We start from the raw sequence: 25,317 nt of genomic DNA on the forward strand, positions 1-25,317 counted from the left end.
TCAGTCCTGGTGTAATATGACCTGATTGTAACCAGTGCCGCTCCATCCTTTAAGTGAGCATTAGTAGAATTCTCGGGCTTGCGAGCTGAGGTGGGGACGTTGGCAGTATTGGTCGAACCCTGATAACATTTCTTGTACCTGCTTTTAATTTTCACAATTTAAATTTCAGCACTTGAATGTTTGTAATTTATTATTGTGAATGATTAAGTTTATAATTGCATACACAGACCCTAGGTTGCATAATACTGCTAATTTGGATAACCCTAAGAGGAAAAATTTTTAAATATCCAATTTATCCCCTTCTTAGGAATACACCAATTCTAACAGATAATAATATTTATTATGGTCAAAAATTGAATCTTAGTCTTCGCATCTATAAAGCATTGACAATCACTTGCAATCCAAAAAATAAAAATAAAAAAAATAAGAAACTCTTCATCACTTAAGTTAGAGTTAGAGTATAACGATATGCAACTATAATCATTGTCACGCCCCGAACCCGCCAAGTGTGGCCCGGTGTGTGATGTGATCCAATTACCTGTGTTTGATACCATAACCTCAATCACGTAACGAAAAAATAAATAAATAGCCTCAAAAATATACCAGAGTTCTATATAAACATAAAAAAAAAAAAAATAATAATAATAATAATAATAATAATAATAATAAATTTCCCAACATCTAGTATCTAGTATAAACTTGCCATAAACACTAGAGAGACTTTAAAAAAGAAAAAAAGGAAAAAAAGTATATCGACCACCATAAAAGCATTCGCTTATTAATCATACACAATTAAATGATATGTTCATCATGAAATAATATAATTCATTTGCCCATGATGATACAAAAAATAGAGTCAGGAACTTTTTGTTATATCTCCATCTCTATTTATTTTATTAGTTATTTTATTTTATTTATTGAATCTAAACTTGACTTGAGATCTCACACAAATTAGTAGTTAATCACCTACCTAATTATTTACAATTTAAATAAAAGTTAGCAATAATTCCATGAAACTTAAGGAGACAAAAGAAACTTTTATCCTCACAAATGATATTAAATTTTTGAACATGTAGTATCATTATCACCACAAAAATAAGCTCCTTATAGTGACCACAATAAAATTATTATCCGACCAAAAAGGATTTAAAGATAAGAGATTATATAGAGAGTCGTAATGATACAAGGACATACCCCCAAAAGGAAGGCATCAAACACTAAAAAGGAAAGCAGATCAGCTCTGACAAAAAGAAGGTTAGGTGGGGCGGGGCAGTGAACATCCATACATCCATCAATATATAATTCCTGACAGCCACATAGAACAAGATGAGATGACAGCTAAAACATCAACCACTACAATTATCCATTTGCAGATATTCAACCCTGCCACGTTTTCCCTTCTAAAGATTAATTATTAGTAGTCATAAAAGGAACATTTTAAAATTATCCGAAATATCTCAATCTCTTTATCAAATTTCAAGAGAGGAGGTGTTGTCATAAATTTATTTACAATATCACTTACCCAAATTTTATATTACAAATTTACAACCATTCTCATTGCTAGAAATAGATATTTTGCCAAACGTAACCTAGGTGTTTTGTTACAAATGCTGTGAAGACATTGCAGACTATTTGAACAATATTATTATTATTGGCAATTGATTAAAGTTCATTTGCTGGCTGCAATAACGAAAATGGCACTAACTAAATTCTAGTTTTGGATTGCAGCTGCATCGCGAGACGATCTTTTTACCAAAATGAGTAAGCAACTATGGTCAAGAATTTTCCTTAATTAAGCAATTCCGAAGGAAGCACTCCAAAGTGATGGCATCAAAATACAATAAAAGCACTAGAGATGTCTTGGGCCATGTCAAGAAGTGTGGGAGGGTCGTGTCATAAAATATCAATTAGTTTAATTCTGAACTCGTGTTTAGCCGGGTGAAGAACATGGCAGTGTCCGACACATGTCGGATACTAAAACTCCGAGGTTCTTGAAGTGTCGGTACCTCCTGGCTTCCCATCACCTAAAATTGAAATGCGCTGCTATGCAACCAGTCCAGGTAGCAAGGGAAATTTGGCTAAATGCAACTGCATTTTCTGAAGCCCATTTAATTAGGGCATGCATGCTAAAGCTTACACCGGGTTTATAACAGAAGACATCGCATACAGACACTAACAACGACCTATGCAGTGAAATCTCTACTCAATTGATAAAAAAATACACCTATTTATCAATCAACATCTATCAATGAGCCTACCGACAAACAAGAAAAGTACTCAATCGTCAGAGCTATATTCACTGGATTCAGGTAACACAGGCATTGTGGCGCAGCAGAATGACTCCTTGTCCTTGAGGAGAAGGCAGCTACCATCTGCATTCCATTTCAGATCAGTTACAGAGAACTGTGGCAAAGGGACACTCACACAGTAAGCACCTGAAGGAGTCCACATGTACAAATGAGAGCTTCCAGTGCACAAAACAAGGCGTGCACAAGCTGGGTCCCAAGCTGCCGCTCGGATAGGGCCTTTATGTACCAAAATGGCCGCAAGCTCGAGATGGCGTATGTCCCATACCCAGAGAGTGGTTGGCATGCTATCATTGCGAGTGCAGATATACTGGCTATTGTAGCTCCATGACAAAAGGCCTAAAATTAGGGTCATAAGGTCAATTTTGCTTTAGTTGGTTTAATCATAACACATTTAGTATGGAATTTTACAGTAGCTAACTAACATCATCTTCTTTAGTTTGTTTAGACATGAAAAAAACAATGAATATGGAAATTTACAGTAGTTAACGACAAACATCATCTTAATGCAATCTAAACCCCTACCCTAAAATCGATGGCAGAGGACTTGCGGCCAGGTACAACTCAACTAAATTTGAATATGGAGATCTTTCAATGCAACTTAGCATTATCATACATTTGAAATAGTGAACTTTCAGTATAGACTTTATTTGCCCCCTTGTAGCTCATGAAATCCATGTTCGTGAAAAGGAGCCAATTCACTGATTCAGGTTGTGGAAAAAATTATCTGGCCTGGTAAAAAAGGAGAAGTCGTATCGAAAGTTTTCCAAATAATGTTATAACAAAAATGGACAATTTTGTAAAGCTACATGAATATTTGACTGCAACTTTGTAATATTAAGGCTTCGTTTCTGCAAAAGTAGAGGTAAGACTGTACACTGTGACGAACCTCCCCCTACCCTCACAAAGCGGGGAGCCTTGTGGCCCGAGGACGTCTTTTTTAACATTGTAATATTAAGGATACAGAAATTTACTTTAGGGAAAAGGTATATTTTTGCTTTTAGAGGTTTCAAATTCCTGATTTTTAAAATCTCCCCAAACAGCCTAAAAGTCAGCTTTTCAAAAGCTCTACAAGAATTTCCCCAACTGCTTTGAACCTGACACCACCATGGGGACAAAACTGCAGAAAAGGGTAGCTTTGGGGGGAGAGGGGTGGTCATCACGCCACTTTAGAGTCTACCTTATTCAGTGTTACAAATTAACACCTATAAATTAGAGGAAGTTCAAAATCTCCAAAAGCAATTATTATACTTCAAAGTGATTAAATGATTTCTCTGATCAAATGGAAATCATACTGAAAGAAGTTAGTATAAGCATGTACTTCTTTCCCCTAAATAAGCAGTTCTAATAATACTCTCAACAATTATATCAACACATGTTTTTTTCTGAATAGAATTTGCACAGCATGCAAGGACCATACACATAGCAATCTGCAGTACACTAGCATTTGATTATGTCCATGATTTCATATTAATTTATATAGATTAAAGTAGAAGATCTTCAACAAACTAAAACCATGTTCACTTGCATTTCTATCAGAAACTTACTAACTCCTTGTTTTGGGTTTGGCTTGTCTGGAGGAGGCTTCTGGAAAGGCAAGATAATGGGCACTTCAATGACCTCGTATCTAACTCTGAAGTGCCCTTCCGCTGCATTTTCTAACAAACAAAAAAGGGATCCAATCAAGTGATTAGAAGACAGGAGTTTGCATAATCAGTTCAAAAAACAAAGACAATTAGAAAAAATAATGTACAAGGTGATGGTACTCCAATGGCACACAAATGATTCTACATTAATAAGTATAATTAGGAAATATTTTGTAATATGACAACTTTTTTTTGGCAGAATTAGTGAACTGGAAGAAAGAAACAAAGTCCAATCAAATTCAAGAACATCTCAAAAGGAATATGAGTACAGACATGCATTCACCAATATAGATATACTAGCTTTGTAGTTTCCATCAACCCCTAGCTAAACAACAGAAGATACTCCATCAAGCAGCCTGACAAGTAACAGCAGTTACTTCTACATCCTAAACAAGTTGGGGCACACAAAATCAAAGAGAGTTCTGTTCTATTGTGGTGTGGAGAATTCTACATAATTTTATTTTCTACCTCAGCAATCAAGAAATTATGTCAAGAATGAAACCTGTCATATGTTATGCTAAAAATCTCAAATTGAGCTATGAAAGCAAGGCAACATCCTCCGAAAGTTAAGAGGGCCTTCAAATTCTTCTTTACCACCCAATCTAAGTTTTTCCAGGGTCGACCACACTCCCTCTAGTTGCTTTAACAACAATGGAATCACTCTCTCACTGGGTCCTATTTCATCTTGCCCTCCCTAGACCTCCAATGTTGAGGGAGCCTTGTGCACAGGGTTTTAAATTTTTTAAATTTGTTTATATTATTCAGTGCACAAGCTCACACACCAACTTGGAAATTTTAAGGATATGATGCATGCATCTATACCTCATTAACTCCAAATTTTAGAGAGTAGTTTTGGTGAGTTGAACTAGTCATCTAGAGGCTTGTACTGTAATTTGGATGATGCATCAAAATGAAAAAAATTAATTCACTTTGAAAAAATTTAAACAGCATTTCCAAAATGCAAAGGTAAGACCACGAAATCTTGAGTTCCAGATCCTCGATATGATGAGGAAACCATATAAAACAAGTGTACCTTTTTTACCAAAAAAATACAATTATAATGCCAAAGGGCAGTCATGTACATGCACATTCTAGTCCAAATAATAAGATGGCAGATCAGATTTTCTTTTCGTTTTTTTATTCCTCCAATTTTGATTTTCTCAGAATTTTATCTAGTTTTGGAAGATTGGCTGATGATTCTCTAAAAGGCATCCTCCATTGCCTCTGCTGCTTCATTCCCAGGCAAAACGACTCCATTTTTCCACTAGTACCATTCATCCTCCAGAACCTCTTCGAAGGTTATCCTAATCTACCAGAATTCAAACCATGAACTTTTACTACCTACTGCTAAATTTCATTGCACATGCTGCATCACCAAGACTCACTGCGCCACCAACAAAATGAAAATTGTTGTAAATCTGAATGAAATTGAAGAATTGAAGAAGAAAATGCAACACTTCTAGAGTTGGAGATGAAGAGAAGAAGAGCAGAAGAATAACAACCAATCAACAATTTTTCCTGGAGCCTCGCGTTTACATACAGCTTCAGGTCAGCCCTATCAATAAGAACAAAAAGATTATCCTTCCCCACTTACACAACCTAAATACCAAAATAACACATTTTCTTCCAACGCACCCTGTCAAGTTGGAGGTGTATAAATATCACCCAACCCCATCTTGTTACAACCTTTAGACAAGGGGGGCAAAGTAAAGGCTTTGTACAAACATCGCTTAACTGATCCACATAATTCACAAACGGAGTCCTCACTACCTTCTTCAACACAGCATCCCTCACAAAGTGCTTTGTCCTTTTATGACATATAGGATTCCTACCGATATAAATGGCAGCTTGATTATCACAAAACATATATATTGGCTTCATTACCAAGAATCCCATCTCTGACATAAGAGACTTCAACCACATAAGCTCACCCACAGCATGAGTGAGCTACAGTAGTTTGTTTCTTACTACATGGGAAGCAAAATTATCTCCCACAAATATACAATATCTAGTAGTAGACTTTCGATCATCAACAGAGCCAATCCAATCTGCATCAAAACATCCATAATCTCACAATTTTAATTATATTTATATATCAAACCTTTTCTGTGAGAGCCTTTTAAGATTCCACAAAATCCTACAAACAGCATACCAGTGTAGTTGTTGGGGACTTCCTTTAACTAACTCAGCACCCCCACTGCTAAAGATATGTCAGGTCTAGTGACAATCAACTAGATAAACTTGCCAGCCAACTGGCTATATCATTGTTTATTTAATTATTTTCTAAGTCTGGTCCAACATATCAATAGGAGTATCGACTAGTTTAGCTCCCAACAAACCAATCTCGCTTAGCAAGTCCAAGGTATATTTTTCCTGGATATATTCAAGCCTTTCTTGCTCTGTGCAATCTCAATACCAAGAAAATAAGGCAAAGTACCCCAAGGCCTTGATTGAAAATTTCATTTAAAGCTACCACTTAACATCAATTCTGCTTTGATCATTGCTAGTAATGATGATATCATCACCATAAACAGCAAGTATCACTCCCTCTCCTTTTTGCAGACAAAAGCGGAATGATCAGAGTAGCATTGTATAAAGCCAAATGTTGAAACCACCACACTAGACTTGTCAAACCAGGCTTGAGGAGACTCCTGAGGCCATAAATGGCCTTATACAGCCTACGTGCTTTACCATCCTTACCCTAGGCAACATATCCAGGAGGTTGCTCCATGTATACCTCTTCTTGCAAATCGCTGTACAAAAAGGCATTATTCACGTCAAGGGTATAAGAGCCAATCAAAATTAACTACCAACAAGATCAATACACAAATAGAATTTAGTCGAGCAACAAGAAAGATCTCAAAATAATCAATACCATATGTTTGGGTGTACTCCTTGGCAGCCAAAAGCCTTGAGCCACTAATTAGTGCCATCAGGAAGATATTTGATGGTGTAGATCCAATGGCACCTAACCAAGTCCTTACCAAGAGGAAGATCCACCTAGTCCCATATGTTAGTAGGATAGACAACAAACTTACCATAAATTGTTCTACATTTATTTAGGAAACAAATCTGTCAAACCTAACATAAATTGTTGTATAGTTATTTAGGAAACAGATCTGTAATTATCTTTCCTGAATTGGGGGTCAATGCTTAATGTTAGCAGATGCTGTAATTAGGATGCTTAATGTTAGGAGATGCTGTAATTAGGAGATATTGTAATTAAGGGATATATTCCATTGCTGAAATTAGGAGATATTGTGATTAAGGGATATATTGTAATGAGAGAAAATGACTTCTATATAAGAAAAAGACAACTCAATTGAGGGTCATCAAGCAAATCTGACATGGTATCAAAGCCACTCTCTGAATCAACCTTGTCTTTGGTCCAATTTTCGTGGTTCTAGGCTCTGGTTTTCTGGTTTCTTGGGTGCGGGTTCTGGTTTGCAGTCTTTTGATGAATTCCAAGAGATTCTAGTTATGGCTAACAAAACCAACTCAGAAGTCATTCAAACTCAGTTTACAGGGAAGAATTATGCTGCCTGGGAGTTTCAGTTTCACTTTTTGTCATGGGAAAGAGTTGTGGGGTCATGTTGATGGCAGTGATCCAGCACCTACCAATCCTACGAAGTTGGTTCAATGGAAGGTGAAAGATGCTCGCGTAATGACTTGGATTCTTGGGTCTGTTGATCCACTGCTTATACTCAATTTAAGGCCTTACAAGACGGCTAAATCGATGTGGGGGTACTTGAAAAAAGTCTATCATCAAGATCATTCCACCCGGCGATTTCAGTTGGAAACTTATCTTGCTGCCTATTCCCAAAAAAGACTCTCTGTTCAGGAATATTTCTGTGGTTTTCAGAATCTTTGGGCCGAGTTGTCCCACAGTGTGTATGCCAATGTGTCAGCCAAGTCACTCTCTACTGTTCAAGCAGTCCATGAAGCTAGCAAAAGAGACCAGTTTTCAATAAAACTATGGCCAGAATTCGAGTCTATTTGCTCCAACCTGATGCACATGGATCCTTCACCATCTCTTGACATGTGTTTTGGAGCACTTCTTCGAGAGGAACAACGTCTTCTTACTCAATCTTCGCTTCCGCAAGAGAATGCTGTCGCATATGCTGCTCAAGGCAAAGGGAGGGGTCGAGACATGCGTACAGTTCAGTGCTACAGTTGCAAAGATTATGGGCATATTGCTGCCCATTGTGCTAAAAAGTTCTGTAGATATTGTAAACAGCAGGGGCACGTAATCAAGGAATGCCCAACTGTCCTCAAAACCGACCTGTGAATGCTTATCATGCTACTGCTACTAGCCACACTTCGGATGAGGTAACCAGCACTCAAAATCTCACTCCAGTGTCACCTTCCACAGCTGCTACACCTGCCCTTTCACCAGAAATGGTGCAGCAAATAATTGTATCAGCATTTTCCACTTTAGGGCTGCAAGGTAAGGGTACTATACCTTCTCAATCTTGGCTTGTTGATTCCGCTGCATCCAATCACATGATCAGTCCTCCCAATATGCTTAGCAATGTTTGCAAGTACACTAGTTCCTCTAATATTCAAGTTGCTAATGGCCATATTTTACCGATTACTGGGGTTGGTGATATCGCACCATCACTTACTAATATTTTTGTATCACCTGGGCTTTCTACGAGTTTTATCATGGTTGGACAATTAGTAGATGATAATTATAATGTTCAGTTTTCTCGTGATGGTTGTCATGAACAGGATCAGCTGTCAGGGAGGACAATAGCCAAGGGGCCTAAAGTTGGGAGACTGTTTCCATTATACTTTTCCATTGCTAGTATCATTTCTTTGGCTTGTACTACTGTTTCCAACACTTGTGAAGTATGACACAAACGTTTAGGCCATCCAAACAATGTTGTTTTATCTCATTTGCTGAATTCTGATTTGTTGGGAAAAAAGATTCTTCTTTGCCTCATGCTTTGTCTTTTGATTGTTCTACGTGTAAAATGGGAAAAAGTAAGATTCATCCCTTCCCTTCTTCCGAGAGTAGGACAAAGAATTGCTTTGACCTAGTTCATAGTGATGTATGGGGCATTACTCCTGTCATTTCTCATGCTCATTATAAATATTTTGTGACATTCATAGATGACTATAGTCGGTAAACTTGGGTTTATTTTCTACACTATAAGTCTGAAGTCTTTGCTGTTTTCAAATCATTTCTAGCACATGTTGAGAATCAATTTACCACTAGCATTAAGACTTTACGATCTGATTCTGGTGGAGAATATGTCTCATGAATTTCTTGAGTTTCTTCGTCACAAAGGAATTGTTTCTCACCACCCATGTCCTTATATGCCTCAACAGAATGGCATGGCTGAGCGCAAAAATCAACATTTGTTAGAATGAACTAAGAAAATAATCCTGTAATTTCAAATGGAAGTTAATTCACAGCAAGCAAGTATGAACCTACCACACCCAAAATTTAAATGTTTATAAATCAAACTTATAGAGAAGAACACATGTCACTAGAAAGACAAGTTGTTCAAGCGTACTAGTAAACTGGGTATAAAAAGGAAGTGTTGATGTTAAGGGAAGTTAATATTCAACCTACTTAAAGTTGACTCATCTGGAAATGAATATATATGTGTGTCGTTTTTTTCTAAGACATAATTTTTTTTTCTACTTTTAACCATAACACTTACCAGATTTCCCTTCCATAAAATCATCAGTCAAATATAACTCAGACATGTCAAGTTGCAATGGCTCATCTACCTCCTGCCATGAAGAAACAAAAGGGAAAAAATTCAGACCAGTTAAATGTTTAACATAGACCTGTGACAAATAAAAAATTGAAGGCAATTACCTTAAAAACTGTTGCACAACAAGGACCACGAACAGAAGATAAGTGCATAAATTCAGCAAAAGTTCTCCAAGTCAAATGATTCAACACTCGTAACATTTGGTCATAACTACCTACTGCCAGAAACTGGCCACAAGGAGACCATGAAACACTTTTCACACCCAGCCCACTTTCATATGCTTGATACTTAAATAGACACCTTCCATCTGGAGAGTAAATCAGAACCTGTACAACCATACCAACCCTAAGCATTTGATATTTCAGTGAAGAAACTGCAAGTGAAAAAACCATGCTGCACGCAAAATATACACATATCCTGATAGCATAAACAGACGATAAAAATTATAAAAATGTGTTGTTGGACAGAACATTATACCCAAAATTAAGCGAAACAACAAAACACAGGAATTGCATTGACAAATCTAAAGCGTATAAAAGTGCATCACGCCCACCCCTCTCAAATTTTTTTTAAAAAAAATAAATACAAATAAAAAACATCAAATGAAAAAGAATACATGTGTGAGAGAGAGAGAGAGAGAGAGAAAGAGATATCAAAAAATTGAGCACTCCCTAGCAGTTTCTTTTCTTTTTTTTTTTTTTTTTGCCGTTTTGTGTTGTATATCTATTGCATTATCACAATGACCTTCCAAAATCTGTGTAGCAATTAAACCATGTTTGAAGACAGAAATTTTGTCTAACTACCAAAATGATTCAATTATTAGATGTTTTAACCATCATTAACAAAGTGAAATTCAATCTAAGATAGGATGTATTGATAGAGCTCCAGAGAAAATAACAATAATTTCACTGCACTTTATGTGTGGGTGTGCGTGTCTATATATATATATATGCCTGCAGAATTCCTTAAATACATCAGAACTACACATTTCACTAGCTAAGCAATTGTGACGGGCAAAGGGAAGTTCGAATAAAGCACAAGACCCAGAAGAATAGTTTGAAATTTGTGGGTAATTGCCATAGAAAGATGTGTCATCCGTTCAAAATTGGAATAAGGAGGGGAACGGATAGTTCAATAAATGTCATTTTACAGTTGGTTTATCCCAGTGGTCATAAACCTAAATTCAATAACAATATGAGTTATGCAAAGAAGAGGAATTCACAGGGGGAGTTTAAGAATTTAAAGAGATGGAGGGGCTGTTAGAAAGGGCTTTCCTAATAGGCATCTGGTGGATAAGTTCTTTTCTTTTCTCTTTGCTCTTTTCTTTTTCTTTTCTTAGATTATGGAGGATGCTTCATTCTTTTCTATTAATACACTTTTATCTTCTTTCTAATAAATTTTGTTTTGCTATCAAAAAATACTGTAGGTAATTAGACCAAGCAGCCTCAATTTCCATATGCTTAGACTTTACTTTCAAAAAGGAAATAGAAGCTGGAGTAAAATAGTCATAAACAGTGTGAACTTAATACCTTGTACTCAAGAGGTGAATCCCATATTACTACAGCACTATCATCTGGTGACCATTCAATATCAGCCAAATCCAGCGTATCGACGGCATAAACACCCATAATCTCCCATGTATGACAAGAAAGCAGATTGACATAATCTTTGCAATCTCGTCTTGTGCAAATTGCAGCATATTTTCCATCTCGAGTAAAGGAAACCCCCTTGGATGCATGCTTTGGCCATTGCACATGTATACATGCTGTGTTGACTAGTGACCAAACTGTTAATCGCAACTGAAAATCTGATGTCGTAAGTATATGGCGACTGTCAGGGCTCCACCTTGCATATGCAATACCAGCTGGGCCTTCATCTATTTTGCATGTCCATTCAGGCTGGGTCAATGACCATGCTTGTATCATTGGTCTCTTATAGAGACCACAAAGTATGTATTCAGAATCAACAGCCCATTCAATATAGCTTATCTTATCCAAGCATGAAAACAACTGCACAACCTGCATTAGAAAATAAATTTAAGAACTAAAAATCCATAAACAAAAGAATTGAATTGTGTTTTAGAGATCATGAGAGAATAATGAAACCAAAGTGGCTAGACAATATCAAATAAGATAAAGGATATGGCAATCTAGTAATCAGAAACTAAGACAAGAAAGAAGATCCTTTCCTTATGATTTATTATCTTCATTCTTCACCATTCAACTTCATGCAAAAATTCTTCCCCCTTATCATCCTACGGAACCTACAAACGAAACCTCAAATGAACAGAAACCTACTTATGTTAGGCATTAAAAACCACAGATGGAACAAAAGACACCCTTTGCTGATAGTAGCATCTGCATTCCTAATGTCAGTTGCCAAAAAGGCTAGTGTCATAGTGATGGATGAATATAAGAGTTTAATTTGATCCTCCAAAGAATATGGTGACTTCTAAGCTCCCAACTGTGAGGATTTCATAATGCTTGATTGATCACTAGAACATGATAATGCTGTTTAAATGGCAGTACATGTAGACTTGTTTCAACATCATCATGACTCTTTTGACAACTTTTTGGTATTCAAGGAATCGCTAGACCTTCCTGAGATGTTGTGCAATGCACAAAGCTTAGTTAGCTTAGTTGTCATTTGTCATTGCGAAGTTATTTTTTGAATAACTCAAATAGATGTGTTGATCTAGATTTCACTGGCTTGGGTCAAAATCTCTTTGATGGATGTCTTCTTAATAGGCTATGTCAAAGCAGGATATGCAAGTGTTCATATTGCTAAGTCTCTTAAGTACTTCAGGCTAAAACATAGTTTGCCAACTTTTTTGTGCATCAATTGTCTCTTATTCCTAGTTTCCAACTGAAATAAACTAGTAAATGAATCTTCTTTCTTGGGGATGCACGTTGATAATAAGCCTCAAGAGAGTTGCTCCACATCACATTGAAGAGACCAGAAATTTAGATTGTTCATGATACAAAAGGTTTTCCCTTTCTGATCATTCATAGAAAGTTTTAATAATTGAGGACTGCTTATGCAACATACAGTAATGCAGCTGTGGGACATGCAGCATGTATTTCGCACATCCTTATCAGGAGGTTGATCTGCCTTTTCCAGGCAAATGATATTGACCTCTTTAGCATCCACAATTTAACATCATGGATGACCAACAGAGGAGCTTGAGATCACATTTCACTGGCATATCACTCTTATTTTCTTCTTATTTCGTTTGTCATGAAATCAACAAGATCGTGTATCAAAGGGCACATTTGGTATTATCTTAGGAAACTTTTTTTTCATTTTGAAAGTAGAAAATATGAAAATACGTAAGATCTGACAACACATTTCATTTGAACCATTTTCTAGAAAATTTCCTGCAAGCGAGATGTTTAACAACACAACAGAAAGTGTCTTGTCATGTATCCAAAAAAGCAAAACTTAGGGTAAACCAACCTGTGCTCCTCAAACTTTGGTCCAAGTTTCACGTTTTCCCCAGAAATTTTGTTTATTTCATGAACTGTCTCAAATTATAAAACATTTCTCCATGCCACAACACCTTTGCATCAAATGGGGATATGCTGAGCTGCCATCCCAGCCAGCCATGAACCCCAAAGTAGGAGTTTCCCCAGAATTTCAACCTCCTTTCCCACAATTTAGCCCTGCTGTTACTCTCAAAACAAAGTACTAACCACAGCTTCACTTTCACTTTGTGCACATCCACTGTTACAATTCCAACTCTACAAATGGCAATGTGAAAAAACTAACCCTCCCACAAATGATTGCATCTCTCTCTCTTAGCTTCTTCTTTGCCATCGTTGTCTTGCTGCTGCTTTCCAGCTCCATCTTATTTCCTACAGCTTCCCCTCTTCTAATGCATTTGTCACAACCACCCTCAAGATAGCTATAATTCACATGGATAAGTGCGCTGCACTCACCCAAGTTTGGCGGTGCCCTCCTCTCTTCATCACCTCTTAGTTCTCCAATTCTTATGATCCTGCCTTCTTCTCAATCCACCATTGGGTTTCCTGACTGGATCCCTCAGCAATATGATTAGGAACTCTAGAAATTCCCATGCGACGAACCCACTAGAAAAGTCAAAACTAAATCCTACATGAAACCAATGGATGAGAAAATCGGATAATTCATGCAAGTTGATGACGTGAACATGACAATGATGATGGTCAGATCTTGCCAGTATGCAGGACCTGAGGGTTTTGTCGGAACAATCATCAATTATCTTAAATCCTTTTCCAGATCCCTTCAGTTTAATCTGTTTGCACTGTGTAAAAAGGTGATAAATGACTTGCAAGTTGTGAAGCAGTTGGCTCCAATGGGATGTGAAAGGCAAGGGATGCATCAGCAGTGGATGAGTAGGTAACCATGGCCAAATGAACAGGTCAAAAAAAGTGATAAAACCACCCAACGCCCTTGGACTAGTTGGGAGTACAAAGTCAGGGTGCACTAGGGCTTGCAACCAAGAGAAGTCAGTTGCTAGCTTATTAGATAATTTCACAGAGAGACTATGTTGGTTCTGTTAGAAGATGACAAATTACAATTAGTTCACATAAAATATCGTTGTTCTGAGTGAGGAGCGACTGATGATGGCATGGGTGGTACTGAGTCTACTGACTCAAACCCATTAACATGCTTTTTGAAAAAAAAAAAACCATTAACACGCTGTGGGGATGACGTTTCAGAGTTTAGAAACAGTCCACGTTACAAATTGCAGTTCTGGGATGAAAATAAAGCTCAAACTGAAGTTTGAGGACTAGTGGTGCAATTTACCTGCAAATCCTTTAAGGCTTCAAAGAGCAGAACAACCCTAAAAAAACACTAAAAGAACTCTATTCATTCATTATTTTCAATTTCAGAAAAACAAAATAAAATTTATTCTTGGAAGTTGAAAAAGCATCTGTCTGCATTCGGAGCATGGATTTCAGGCTTTGGATTTGGATTTGGATTTGGGTAGAGATGGACAAAATGCAGTACAATTTTGTGTTACATTTTTTCTTTTTTGTTTCTCCAAATCTGCACAAATCTAAATCTAGGCCTCTCACAAACATGGAGTCTGTGAATTCTGAAAGCTAAAACCAGCGGACCCAATATTTCCTTTCCTCTGTATCCACTTTCTATTAAAGGAGAAATTCATATCATTCCAAGTTTGGCTGTGTCTTCAATGAATGCTAAGTAACATGTCCTCTGTTGTCCCTCAGTTTGCTTTTTAACTCAAGGTTTCTATAATTTTTTTATGCTTGGATCTAAATAAGCAACAAATCAAAAGACAAAACAAATGTAGGCTCGAAGCTTTCATTTCTTAGTTTTCTCAGCAACCAAACAAAACTAAAACGCGTAGAGACAATTAATTACCTTCAACGACAGAACATCACGAATTACAAGGCGGTAATCGACAGCAACAGCTATAAATCTAGCATTCGGTGAGAAACAACACGGCCCTGTCTGCTTAAAAGATTCAGTGAACTCCATCTCACCGCAAAACTTTCATGGGAATGAAACAAATCACTGGATCAGGCCTCTGAAAACCCTAATTGCAGGCACCACATTACAGATTTACAATGCAGGTCCAGAACTAAACAGCAGTCTGAGACCCATCCGCGGAAAGCAAACAGCATGTCAGCAACAGTTCAATTTGAGAAAGCCAGCCTTGTACATGTTCAAAAACCCAAAAAGAACACACCCCAGTAAGACCACTAAGAGACCAAAGATGCGTAACGCGCTCAGAGGTCCTTGGAATGACAATTTTTTTCTCGAGAAACAACCCGGAAACGAAAGAACTTCCGAGAACCGGACTAGTACAGACTACAAATTTCGAACACTCAAAGACCAGGCCCCATTACAGGTTCATCAAGCTGGGTCTTAGACCTGCGAGGTCAGAGCAAGTAAGGAGCCCGTGATCCGGAGATTTTCAGGCGAATGGATGCCTGAGAAGAGTGGAGATTGTGGAGAAGAAGACTCTATTCGCCTGTGCTGGAGAGAAGGTCCAAAAAAAGGGACTCTTCTCTGAGTGCTGAGATTTGAAACAGAGGGCGTGGGAAGAGTAAGTTGGAAGCGACCGGTGATTGAAGCAAGCAAGAGAGCGCAGATGGCTCAGGGTGACTCGTGTTTTGCGAACCGGGCCCACAAATCGGTTTGAAAATTAATGCAAGTTTATATTCCATTTTAGTTTAAAATATTAATTCAAATTACGAATTTCAAAATCTAAAAAAATTTAATGCGGTTGTACTTGTATTAATATCCAAAATTTTAAAATTATTTAAAAAAAAATTTGTTTTCTTGAGTTCATATAATTAAATTTTATTTAATTATATTTGCCAAAATAAAAGTTGTCTCACCGAAACTTTTCTTTTCTTTATTTTTTTTTTTAATATATTTCATAAAATCACATGTTACTTTTTTTTTTTGTATATTTAATTTATTATATGCACGTAGTTTGCATATTGCAAATAGATGAGTATTTTTCATAAAACATTTGACTTAATAATTCAATTATATATGCGCGTTTTTTTAAGAAATGTGTTTTTTATGGTTGCATGATAACTAAATAAAGATATTGTGGTGTAATAACAATAACATAATTGATAAAAAAAATTATTGGTAGATTTTTTTATACAAAACTAGAAAACGTAGAGAAATAATTATTTTGTAATACAAAAAATAATGTCTATTGTGAATGGTGTTGAAGATATAAAATTTATTAACAAAAAAGTTACGGAATTTTTATTTTTTAGAACAAAAAAATAATTATAATAAAAATAATTCCACGCATATTATAGAATACACATATGTACAAGAATGAAATAAAAGTGCACCAACAATTATAAGACTAATATTAATACTATGATTTTTTTCACTAATTACATTTAACTGCACGTGGTTGTCAATATATTTCTTAAACAAACATCCTTATAAATAACAATTATCCAAAAACAATTGAGCATGCGCATTTCATATGGTAACTATTTAATTGCAATTGTCGACAAGAAGTTTTACAAGCATGAGTGTTTAAATTTTTTGGTCAAACATCATTATAATTGTCAACCGAAAAAAAATTAAAAAAAAAAATCGAACATGAATTTTCATAAAAGCAAAAGGCCAACACATAAAAACAAGCATGGGACATGTTTACTTTAGACAACATCTTTGATAGAATTTGGACAAATCAAATACAAATGCAAACCTCTAGGAGTTGCAATTGTCTTAGACTTTATTTAGTCCCCTATAGCTTTTAAAAAGTAACTTTTAAAAGAGGGCTCATGAAAATAAACTTTTTGATATTATTTTTAAAATATTTATTCTTCTGGAGTTGTTAGAAAGAAAAAAAATGGTTTTTTAGTATTTGGAATGAAATTAATGCACGAGTAGTTTTGTAATATTTGAAAAAAAAAAGTAAGGAGAACAATAGAATTGAATAATTTTTTAAATAAAAAAACTTAGCTCATCAAAAAAACAAAAAATTAACTTTTAAAAGCTGAAAAAGTTCTTTATCAAATGCTTCCCACCTATCTTTTTTTGGAATACACACTGGGTATCCACGCGTCCGTTTTACAGTTCACATGATTAATTCTGCGCCCCTTGAAGTTGACCCCACAACTCCAAAGGGAGGGTAAATTCAGGAGTCTAGGGGCGGAAACGAGCCTGGGAGGAACACCTGACCTCGTGAAAGGCACTCCCGTAACCCGCACTACCACCTGAACCACACCCTGGAGGTCATCCCACCTATCTTTTAGTTGAGCTCAAAAGAGGGTCCAAACTCACCCTTATAATATGGGAATTCCACCCCTTCATTCACCTCACCCCCCCCCTACCCCGGGCCTTCTTTTTCCCTATATGCGTAGGTATTAACTATGGACAAAAGAGCATGTATTCAACAAGACTTTCCTTATTAAAAAGAAAATAAAATCATAATTTTATGCAAGTGCAATTAATGAAGAATAAAAATGTCTTTTAACACGTGTTTAAAAGTATAGAATAATTAATATCTAGTACGTAATAATTGAATGAAATAAAATATATTTAGTCCCTGTATTTTCACATGTTTATTATATAAATATTCGTGTCATTTTACTTCTAACTCATTCAATCTATCATACTAAACAAGTCTCTTTTTTCTTTTTTTTTTAAAGAGTCAGAAGCCACCCACATAGCGGTCCCATCCCAACTCTATTAATAACCATCACTTACAACGGAGGAATACCATGAAAATAAAAGGACACTTGGGACTTACATAATAACTAATAAAACACCCCTAGCATCAAACCAAAAAAAAAAAAAAAAGATATATCAATACCAAAAGAAAACCAATTAAACATACCTTATCTAAGTCGCACTCATCTTATCTAATTTATACCATTTGTTAGTTTTGGTGCAATTCTAAAAATGGGGTGAATTGGAGATTTAAAAAATCATGTCTAGGTTTATCTAATTCAACCAATCAGTATTACGCAACCTAGAGGCAGTCTAAGCAATCATAAATAAAACATACACGTGCAATAATATAAAGTGTGGAAAAGATAAATAGCACACGCGATATGTTATCAAGGTTCGGCCAATACTGCTTATATCCCTACCTTAGCACACTTGCACAAGGATTCTACTATGACTCACTTAACGGGTGGAGCGGCACCGTTTACAATCAGGTCAATTAGTGGGGTTCGCCTCAACCTACACTTTACCAAGATGGTGCACCTAACTTTCCTAACCGGGTCTAAGCCAATCCAAAACTATTTCATAGGGCTAGTCTCCCTCTTCAGGCCCACGCTTGGAATACGACAAATGTATATAAAATTTTGCGTACACAAAAATATGCTTCTTCACAAGCTGATATGTACCACAATATAGCTCAAATAATAACGCAAGCACGAATGATATGTAAATATGTCCAGTGCTTAATGATGCGTGTTAAACACTCAATCAAGTATAGATAAGCAATCAGGATCTAGAGTGTATATCTAAGCAAACTTTGAAACACGGTATTAAATATCACAATATCAATTTAGGGTTTCAAAAGATGCTAGCAAGATGATTCAAACAACCTCAACAATATGTTCTCAATAATCTAAGCACAATAGATGTTTGAATGCAAACTTGAAAACAGTTTTTGTACACAAAAATGCAGGCTAAGGTAACTTGCAATGACAATGCAAAAACCACAAGTCTCTAAGTATTCCCACACAAGATCTATTAAATAAAATCAGTGGGAAAACTTTAAGTTTTACTCTCAATAAAAAAATCAATCAATGAGCACAACAAATGAGAGTATTAAGCTAATGAGAATGAAGCCCCAATACTCGAAGCACACTCACAGCTCTTGGATGATCAAAAAAAAAAAATGAAGTTTTTGAGTGTATGTGAGTAGTATAAGTAAAAATAGAATTTTGGAAATTTGAGAGAATTTTGGCCTTAATGATTTTGCTAATCCTTACTAATTTTTGCAAATGAACTAATATATATAGGCAATGGCCAAATTATGACCATTGGGGACATATAGGGTATTATTAATTTTGTTTGAAAACGAATTAAGAAAATTAACCCTGTTTACTCCTCTTTAATCTCGGTAAAAATAAATCCAACCCCAGAGTTTCGGGTGCCCGGTTCATGGTTCGGGTGCCTTAACAAACACACTGCTAAAAGGTATTTTTATGGTTCAGGTGCCTGAATAATAGTTCGATTTGCTGAACTGAGACCTCATATAGGCCGCAGTTAGGGTGCTTGGTTTGAAGTTCGGTTAACCGAACTCACAAGTTCAATCGCCCGAAGCTATTTTGAACCGTAAGATTCGGGCGCCTAGGTTGTTGAAAAGTGACCTGACACAGGTTCGGTCGACCGTGGAAGATGTGTACATTTTGGTTCAATTTGCCGAGCACAGGTCAACATGTTGACCCGTCCACGGTTCGATTGCCCGAGGTGTTTTGAACATCAAGGGTTCGATCGCCCAACCACTCACAAAATTTGGTCTTTTAGTCTAATTTTTCTTGAATTAATTCCCCTGATATATTATATGATATTGGGGACTTAGTGCACTATGTGTAGGAACCTAAAATCCAACTAAGATCGTTTTGAGCATATCTACCTATCATGCATGATGCATATTATTACAAGCCACATTGGGGTATAGTTCATAATTAAATTACATCATAGAATGAAGAAAATGAAAATAACTACAATTACAACACAATTTTCTTCATTCTTCTGCTTGATCACTGTACGCCATCATGATATGTCTTTCTATTCGAATACATGTGTAGGGTGAACGTACATACAAGCCTCAATACAAATATTAGTACTAAGTGTATTTGTCATTATCAAAACGAGATATGACTGACTAGGTCAACAACCTCCCTTGCCTCGATTTTAGTCATCTCACACCTTGCATAACTTTATTCCTTTTATTCACAATTTGCACTTCCAAATTCTACAATGTCCGAACATCAGCATCCTTTAAATGAGTCATAACTATCATGTTCTTACTCAAAACTCCCACCCGATTGGACGGTCACACATCTGTACCACTCTCCAATTTCCCCTCCATTCTAGCCACGCATCTCCTTCTCCACAACCTCCAAACTACTAAACAAATAATCAAACTCATCAATATTTCCAATGAAGAGTATCGGGAAGCCCTATTAAACCACATTTGGACTCTTTCTTTCTAACTTCGGTGCCTAAGGAAAGGTATACCTACCTCCACCGAAACCTTTCTCCATACATCAACAGTAAGATCTCCTATTCAAAACATGCTCCACATCTTCTGATTGCCTCATCTCACAACAATCACATAACGAAGCAAGTGATACCCCCACCATTCTCACATTTTCATCAACGCTTAAGCACTCAAAAGCAGTCTTCCACATACAGATAGAAATTTTTTTCGGTAACCATTTATTCCAAACCCACTTTGCCCAATCAAACTTTGGAGCTCTAACTCTAATAGTATCCCATGCCGACTTTGTATTAAAGCAACCATTCTTTTCCGGGAGCCATAGTAGGATGTCCGAATCATACCAAACAAGTCATCAAACGAATTCGGTCAAAATATAAAATCCTTTTTGTACATTATAAAATAGTGTCTAGATTATATCTATCAAACCTTAGTTGTTTTAGGTTTTTTTCTATTAGATGGAAAAAATACTTTGTTCCCATTTGGAACATCTTCAAAAATAAGTATGTTTATAGAAAAAAATAATTTTTATAAGTGCTTGTATCAATAAATAGTGTTTGGTCTACACTTAAATAAGTATTTATTTTAAAAAATATTTTCCAAACTACTTTTTTTAAATAAAATAAATAATTTTTGAAAAAAGTAAGTTTTTTTATAAGTACTTATTCGAAAAAAGTATTTATTATAAGTAATCATAGTCTACTTTTAGATAAGTAATTTTTCAAATAAGTTTTTTTTTTCATAAAAGTACTTTTCTATTAGTGGTTCTAAACAATCCATAACAAATAAATAAAACAACTTAAGCAAGTAGGGCTCTTTTATTTTGTGTTTCTTTTATTTGAAAACTGCAAAAATGGAATCATAATTCCTATCCTCATAAAATTCCTTTGTTTCGTTATATAACAACATTGAAATAGGGATTCCTTAGGAATGAGCATTCCTTTTATGAAAGGAATAGGCATTCCACTAACTCCCAATTGAAATTAACAATCCCTTCCTTACTTTTTATTTTCTTAAAACCAAAAATGTCCTTGCATTAACTTACCTTCTCTCTTCCTCTCCCTCTTCTCTAGCTTTCTTATCTTTTGCACTTATATAGTTTGGCAACAAGTATGGAATCCTAAAGAGAACTTGGCATAGGACGCCAATATATAGTGCGGAAGTACCTCCTTAGCCACTAGATATCATCAATAGTGGTAATGGTGTAATGACAAGAAAAATAATAGTATTTTAATAATAAAGAGGGAAGAAAATGGAAACAGAAACAGAAAGAGGCAGTAGACTTCACCGACGACATCGCACTTTCGGAAAAGACCCCAATAAATTTATCAGGGCCTCATCGACGAATACAGGGGATTCATCGACGAGGGTACAACAGAACCTCGTCGACGAGGGCGAGCTTCGTCGACGAGAAAATACCGAGAGTAGAATTTGAGCTACCCTGAATTTCTTCAACGAAGGGTAAGGTTCATCGACGAAATTACTTAAGGACTCGTTGACGAGATGACGTGGCTCGTCGACGAATTCCGCAGTATAAATAGTCCTAAACTGATTTTTAATCGCAGAATTTCAGCTGAAACCCTCTCTCTCTCTCTCTCTCTCTCCTCTACGGCTCCTCCTCCTTCTTTCTTCTATTTCTGCCCCGTCAGTCGTCGGATCGACAATCTGAGGCCACCACAACGCTTCTGGCGGAGTTCTCTTCGAGTCTGCTGGAGCGGATCGTTGGTGAAACGAAGTTGGAATTCATCCCAAATCCAGGGTAAGGTCTTTTCTTCAGTTTTTGGCTTTCTGGTAGTTATAGGAAATGATGTAGACAAAGAAATACTGATATTCTGTTCTGACAAATGTGATTTTTAGGGTGTTGAGTGGAGAACCCTGCGGGTGTTGGACCCGTAATAGTAGAAGAAATTTAGCAGGAAGCAGGTAAGGGAAATATGCTATGCTAGGTTATTTGAGTATGATTTCAGTATAAAATTATAAATGTTCTACCAGAATATTATTCACAACAGAGACTTATACAGTTTATCATGTATGATTAATATGTTTTAAAATTACTGTGTGGCTTGAGAATATAGATATAGTATAGAAACATGCTTTACAGTATTTTTCAGAGATGTGTTTTATAGAATATACAGACAGTGAATGTATTTTACAGCAATTATAGAAATACCATGATTATACAGTTTTACAGTGCCATGACATATAGTTTTACAGTTCATTACAAAAACACAGTGATATAGACACAGTTTTCTACAGCGTCATGGTTTATACAGTTATCACAAAATCATAGTAAAACATATAGTTGTATATATAGAGATGTATTATATAGTATCAGACCCTGTTGGACTATACAGTTTACAGAGCACGGTACCGTAACTACATACAGTTTATAGAGTGCAACCACCTATTTAGATAATACATGGTATAAAGGTCGATCACATAGAGCCCACGAGTGGACAGACTCCCCATTAGATATGGGTTGAGAAGGGCTAATCAGACTTGGAGTATAGTGATTTATTCCTGGTTGGCCAGCCAGGGTAAATCCGCCCTACGAGCCGCACAACCCTGTCATGAGGGGTTAAATCATGACACACAATTATCCACAGGGAAGTTTACATTTATTACTATGTTTATACAATTTTACAGAAACAGAAAATATATATATGTATATTAGCAATATTTTGAGTAGAAACCTAAAGTACAAAAATGTTAAGCAACAGGTAAAGGATGAAGATTTATATTACTGGTATTGTACTTTACAGATTTAGTGATACATGACTATATAGTGATAGATTTTCATAGTATTGGAACTCATTCGCCACACACTAGCAATAGCATATTTCGTTTTACTGAGCGTTGACTCATCCCAATTAATTTAACATTTTTCAGGTGATCCAGGTAGGCGAGCAGACCAGGCTCGCAAATAGAGGGGCCACCGTTCTGCCCTGTCAATTGAGAGTGAGTATATTTTTTGGGAGTATTTTTGTATAGCCCTCACTAGTTGACGATATTGGGGAACAATCATATATGTATATTTTGAGAAACACTTTAGCACTCTGGTATTGTATATAATTACGTATGGTTATGTTTATTTGATTTATGCTTCTTGCTGCTTAGGTTGATGATTGAGTTTAATCTAGTGTGGTATCAGAGCATTTTAAATGGCATTGTGTAAAAAAAAAACTCATTTAAAGAGCATGTCGTTACAAATGGTGTTAGCTAGAAGTTCATTGCACATAATGGAGCACTTGTTTTTTCTCATAGAACTTCTTCTCCTACACGAGTTGGACAACATTGAAGGCCATGTCCAGATATTGATAAGGGACCATGTCGGTGTATCTTATGACTTGGGTGAGCATGGTGATGACACAGATGAAGTGGAGCTTGAGCACCAAGCGCAATGGTGGTTAGCAAAACCCCAAGTGATAGTCAACAACAAGAATCACCATAAACAACATGATTTAAGGGGCTTCACCATTGCAATTATGCATCATCTAATTAGAAAGCTTATCTAACCCCAAATTGTAGAAATAGAGTTCAAAATTGGGCATTCCATTCCCATCTCAATTCCATGCTTTAGCCAAACACAAAAATGGAAATATTTATTCCATTATCTTCCTATAACCATTCCATGCCCAACTTAATTCCATTCCTTTTTCCATTCCATTCCGCGAACCAATCATACTGTTATTGTACAATATAAGTTGTTAAGAGGCATACATAGCCGCCTACAGAGGTTTTGAATCACTCAATCCTTACCCCAAAGTTTTGTAAATACTTTTGACAGACCTAAGCACATAAAACTATCAAGCAACAATGTATCGCATGTAGATTTAACTTTTCAAAATAGACAAAAATATATTTAAATCCATTGTGCATGTGTGTGTGAGAGAGAATTTCACATGTTTGTCATATAAATATTCGTTTCATTTTACTTCCAAATCATTCCATCTATCATACCAAGCAAGTCATCAAACGAATTTAGTCAAAATATAAAATCCTTTTTGTACATTATAAAATAGTGTCTAGATTATATCCATCAAACCTTAGTTGTTTTAGTTTTTTTTTTTTTTTTTTTTTTCTATTAGATGGAAAAAAAAAATACTTAGCTCCCATTTTGAACATCTTAAAAAATAAGTACATTTTTAGAAAAAATAACTTTTATAAGTGCTCGTATCAATAAATAGTGTTTGGTCTACATTATTTAAAAAAAAATTCCAAACTACTTTTTTTAAAGAAAATAAATATTTTTTGAAAAAGTAATTTTTTTATAAGTACTTATTTGAAAAAAAGTTTTTATTATAAATAATCATAGTCTACTTTTAGATAAGTAATTTTTCAAATAAGTTTTTTTTTCATTAAAGTACTTTTCTTAGTGGTTCCAAACAATCCATAACCGAAAAATAAAACAACTTATGCAAGCAAGACTCTTTTATTTTGTGTTTCTTTCATTTGAAAACTACAAAAATGGAATCATAATTCCTATCCTATAAAATTCCTTTGTTTCGTTATATAACAACATTGAAATAGGGATTCCTTAGGAATGAGCATTCCTTTTATGAAAGGAATAGGCATTCCACTAACTCCCCTATTGGAATTAACATTCCCTTACTTCTTTCTTTTTTCTTTTCTTTTTTTTTCTGAAAACTAAAAATGACCTTGCATTAACGTACCTTCTCTCTTCCTCTCCCTCTTCTCTAACTTTCCTATCTCTTGCACTTATATACCTTGGCAACAAGTAAGGAATCCCAAAAAAACTTGGCATAGGATGTCAATGGTGCGGAAGTACCTCCTTAGCCACTAGATATCATCCATAGTGGTAGTGGTGTTAGCTAGAAGCTCGTCGCGCATAATGGAGCACTTTTTTTTGCTCCTACGACTTCTTCTCCAGCACGAGCTCAATAGCATTGAAGGCCAAGGGACCATGTTGGTGTATCTTATGGCTTGGGTCAACATGG

At 35.9% G+C, this 25,317-nt stretch overlaps 1 protein-coding gene across 1 annotated transcript; it reads right to left on the reverse strand.

Annotated features, from left to right (window-relative positions):
• Nucleotides 1–2,073: 2,073 nt before the first annotated feature.
• On the reverse strand, nt 2,074–15,777 carry LOC131160426 (uncharacterized). The gene is made up of 6 exons (XM_058116096.1): nt 15,052–15,777; nt 11,211–11,699; nt 9,786–10,007; nt 9,625–9,697; nt 3,854–3,964; nt 2,074–2,645 (listed from the first exon to the last, which is right to left on the reverse strand). Exons 1-6 carry the CDS (start codon nt 15,166–15,168, stop codon nt 2,278–2,280), a joined length of 1,380 nt encoding a protein of 459 aa, XP_057972079.1. The 5' UTR covers nt 15,169–15,777; the 3' UTR covers nt 2,074–2,277.
• Nucleotides 15,778–25,317: the final 9,540 nt, after the last annotated feature.

The sequence above is a fragment of the Malania oleifera genome, chromosome 7 (genome assembly GCF_029873635.1).
Source record: "Malania oleifera isolate guangnan ecotype guangnan chromosome 7, ASM2987363v1, whole genome shotgun sequence".
NCBI lineage: Eukaryota > Viridiplantae > Streptophyta > Magnoliopsida > Santalales > Ximeniaceae > Malania > Malania oleifera.

Excerpts from the sequence above, each read along its gene's own strand:
- LOC131160426 (XM_058116096.1), bottom strand. The coding sequence starts at position 15,168 with ATGGAGTTCACTGAATCTTTTAAGCAGACAGGGCCGTGTTGTTTCTCA. Across the intron at positions 11,700-15,051 it reads GTGATGTTCTGTCGTTGAAG|GTTGTGCAGTTGTTTTCATG; the intron begins GTAATTAATTGT and ends TTTCTAATGCAG. Across the intron at positions 10,008-11,210 it reads ATTCACCTCTTGAGTACAAG|GTTCTGATTTACTCTCCAGA; the intron begins GTATTAAGTTCA and ends ATGGTTGTACAG.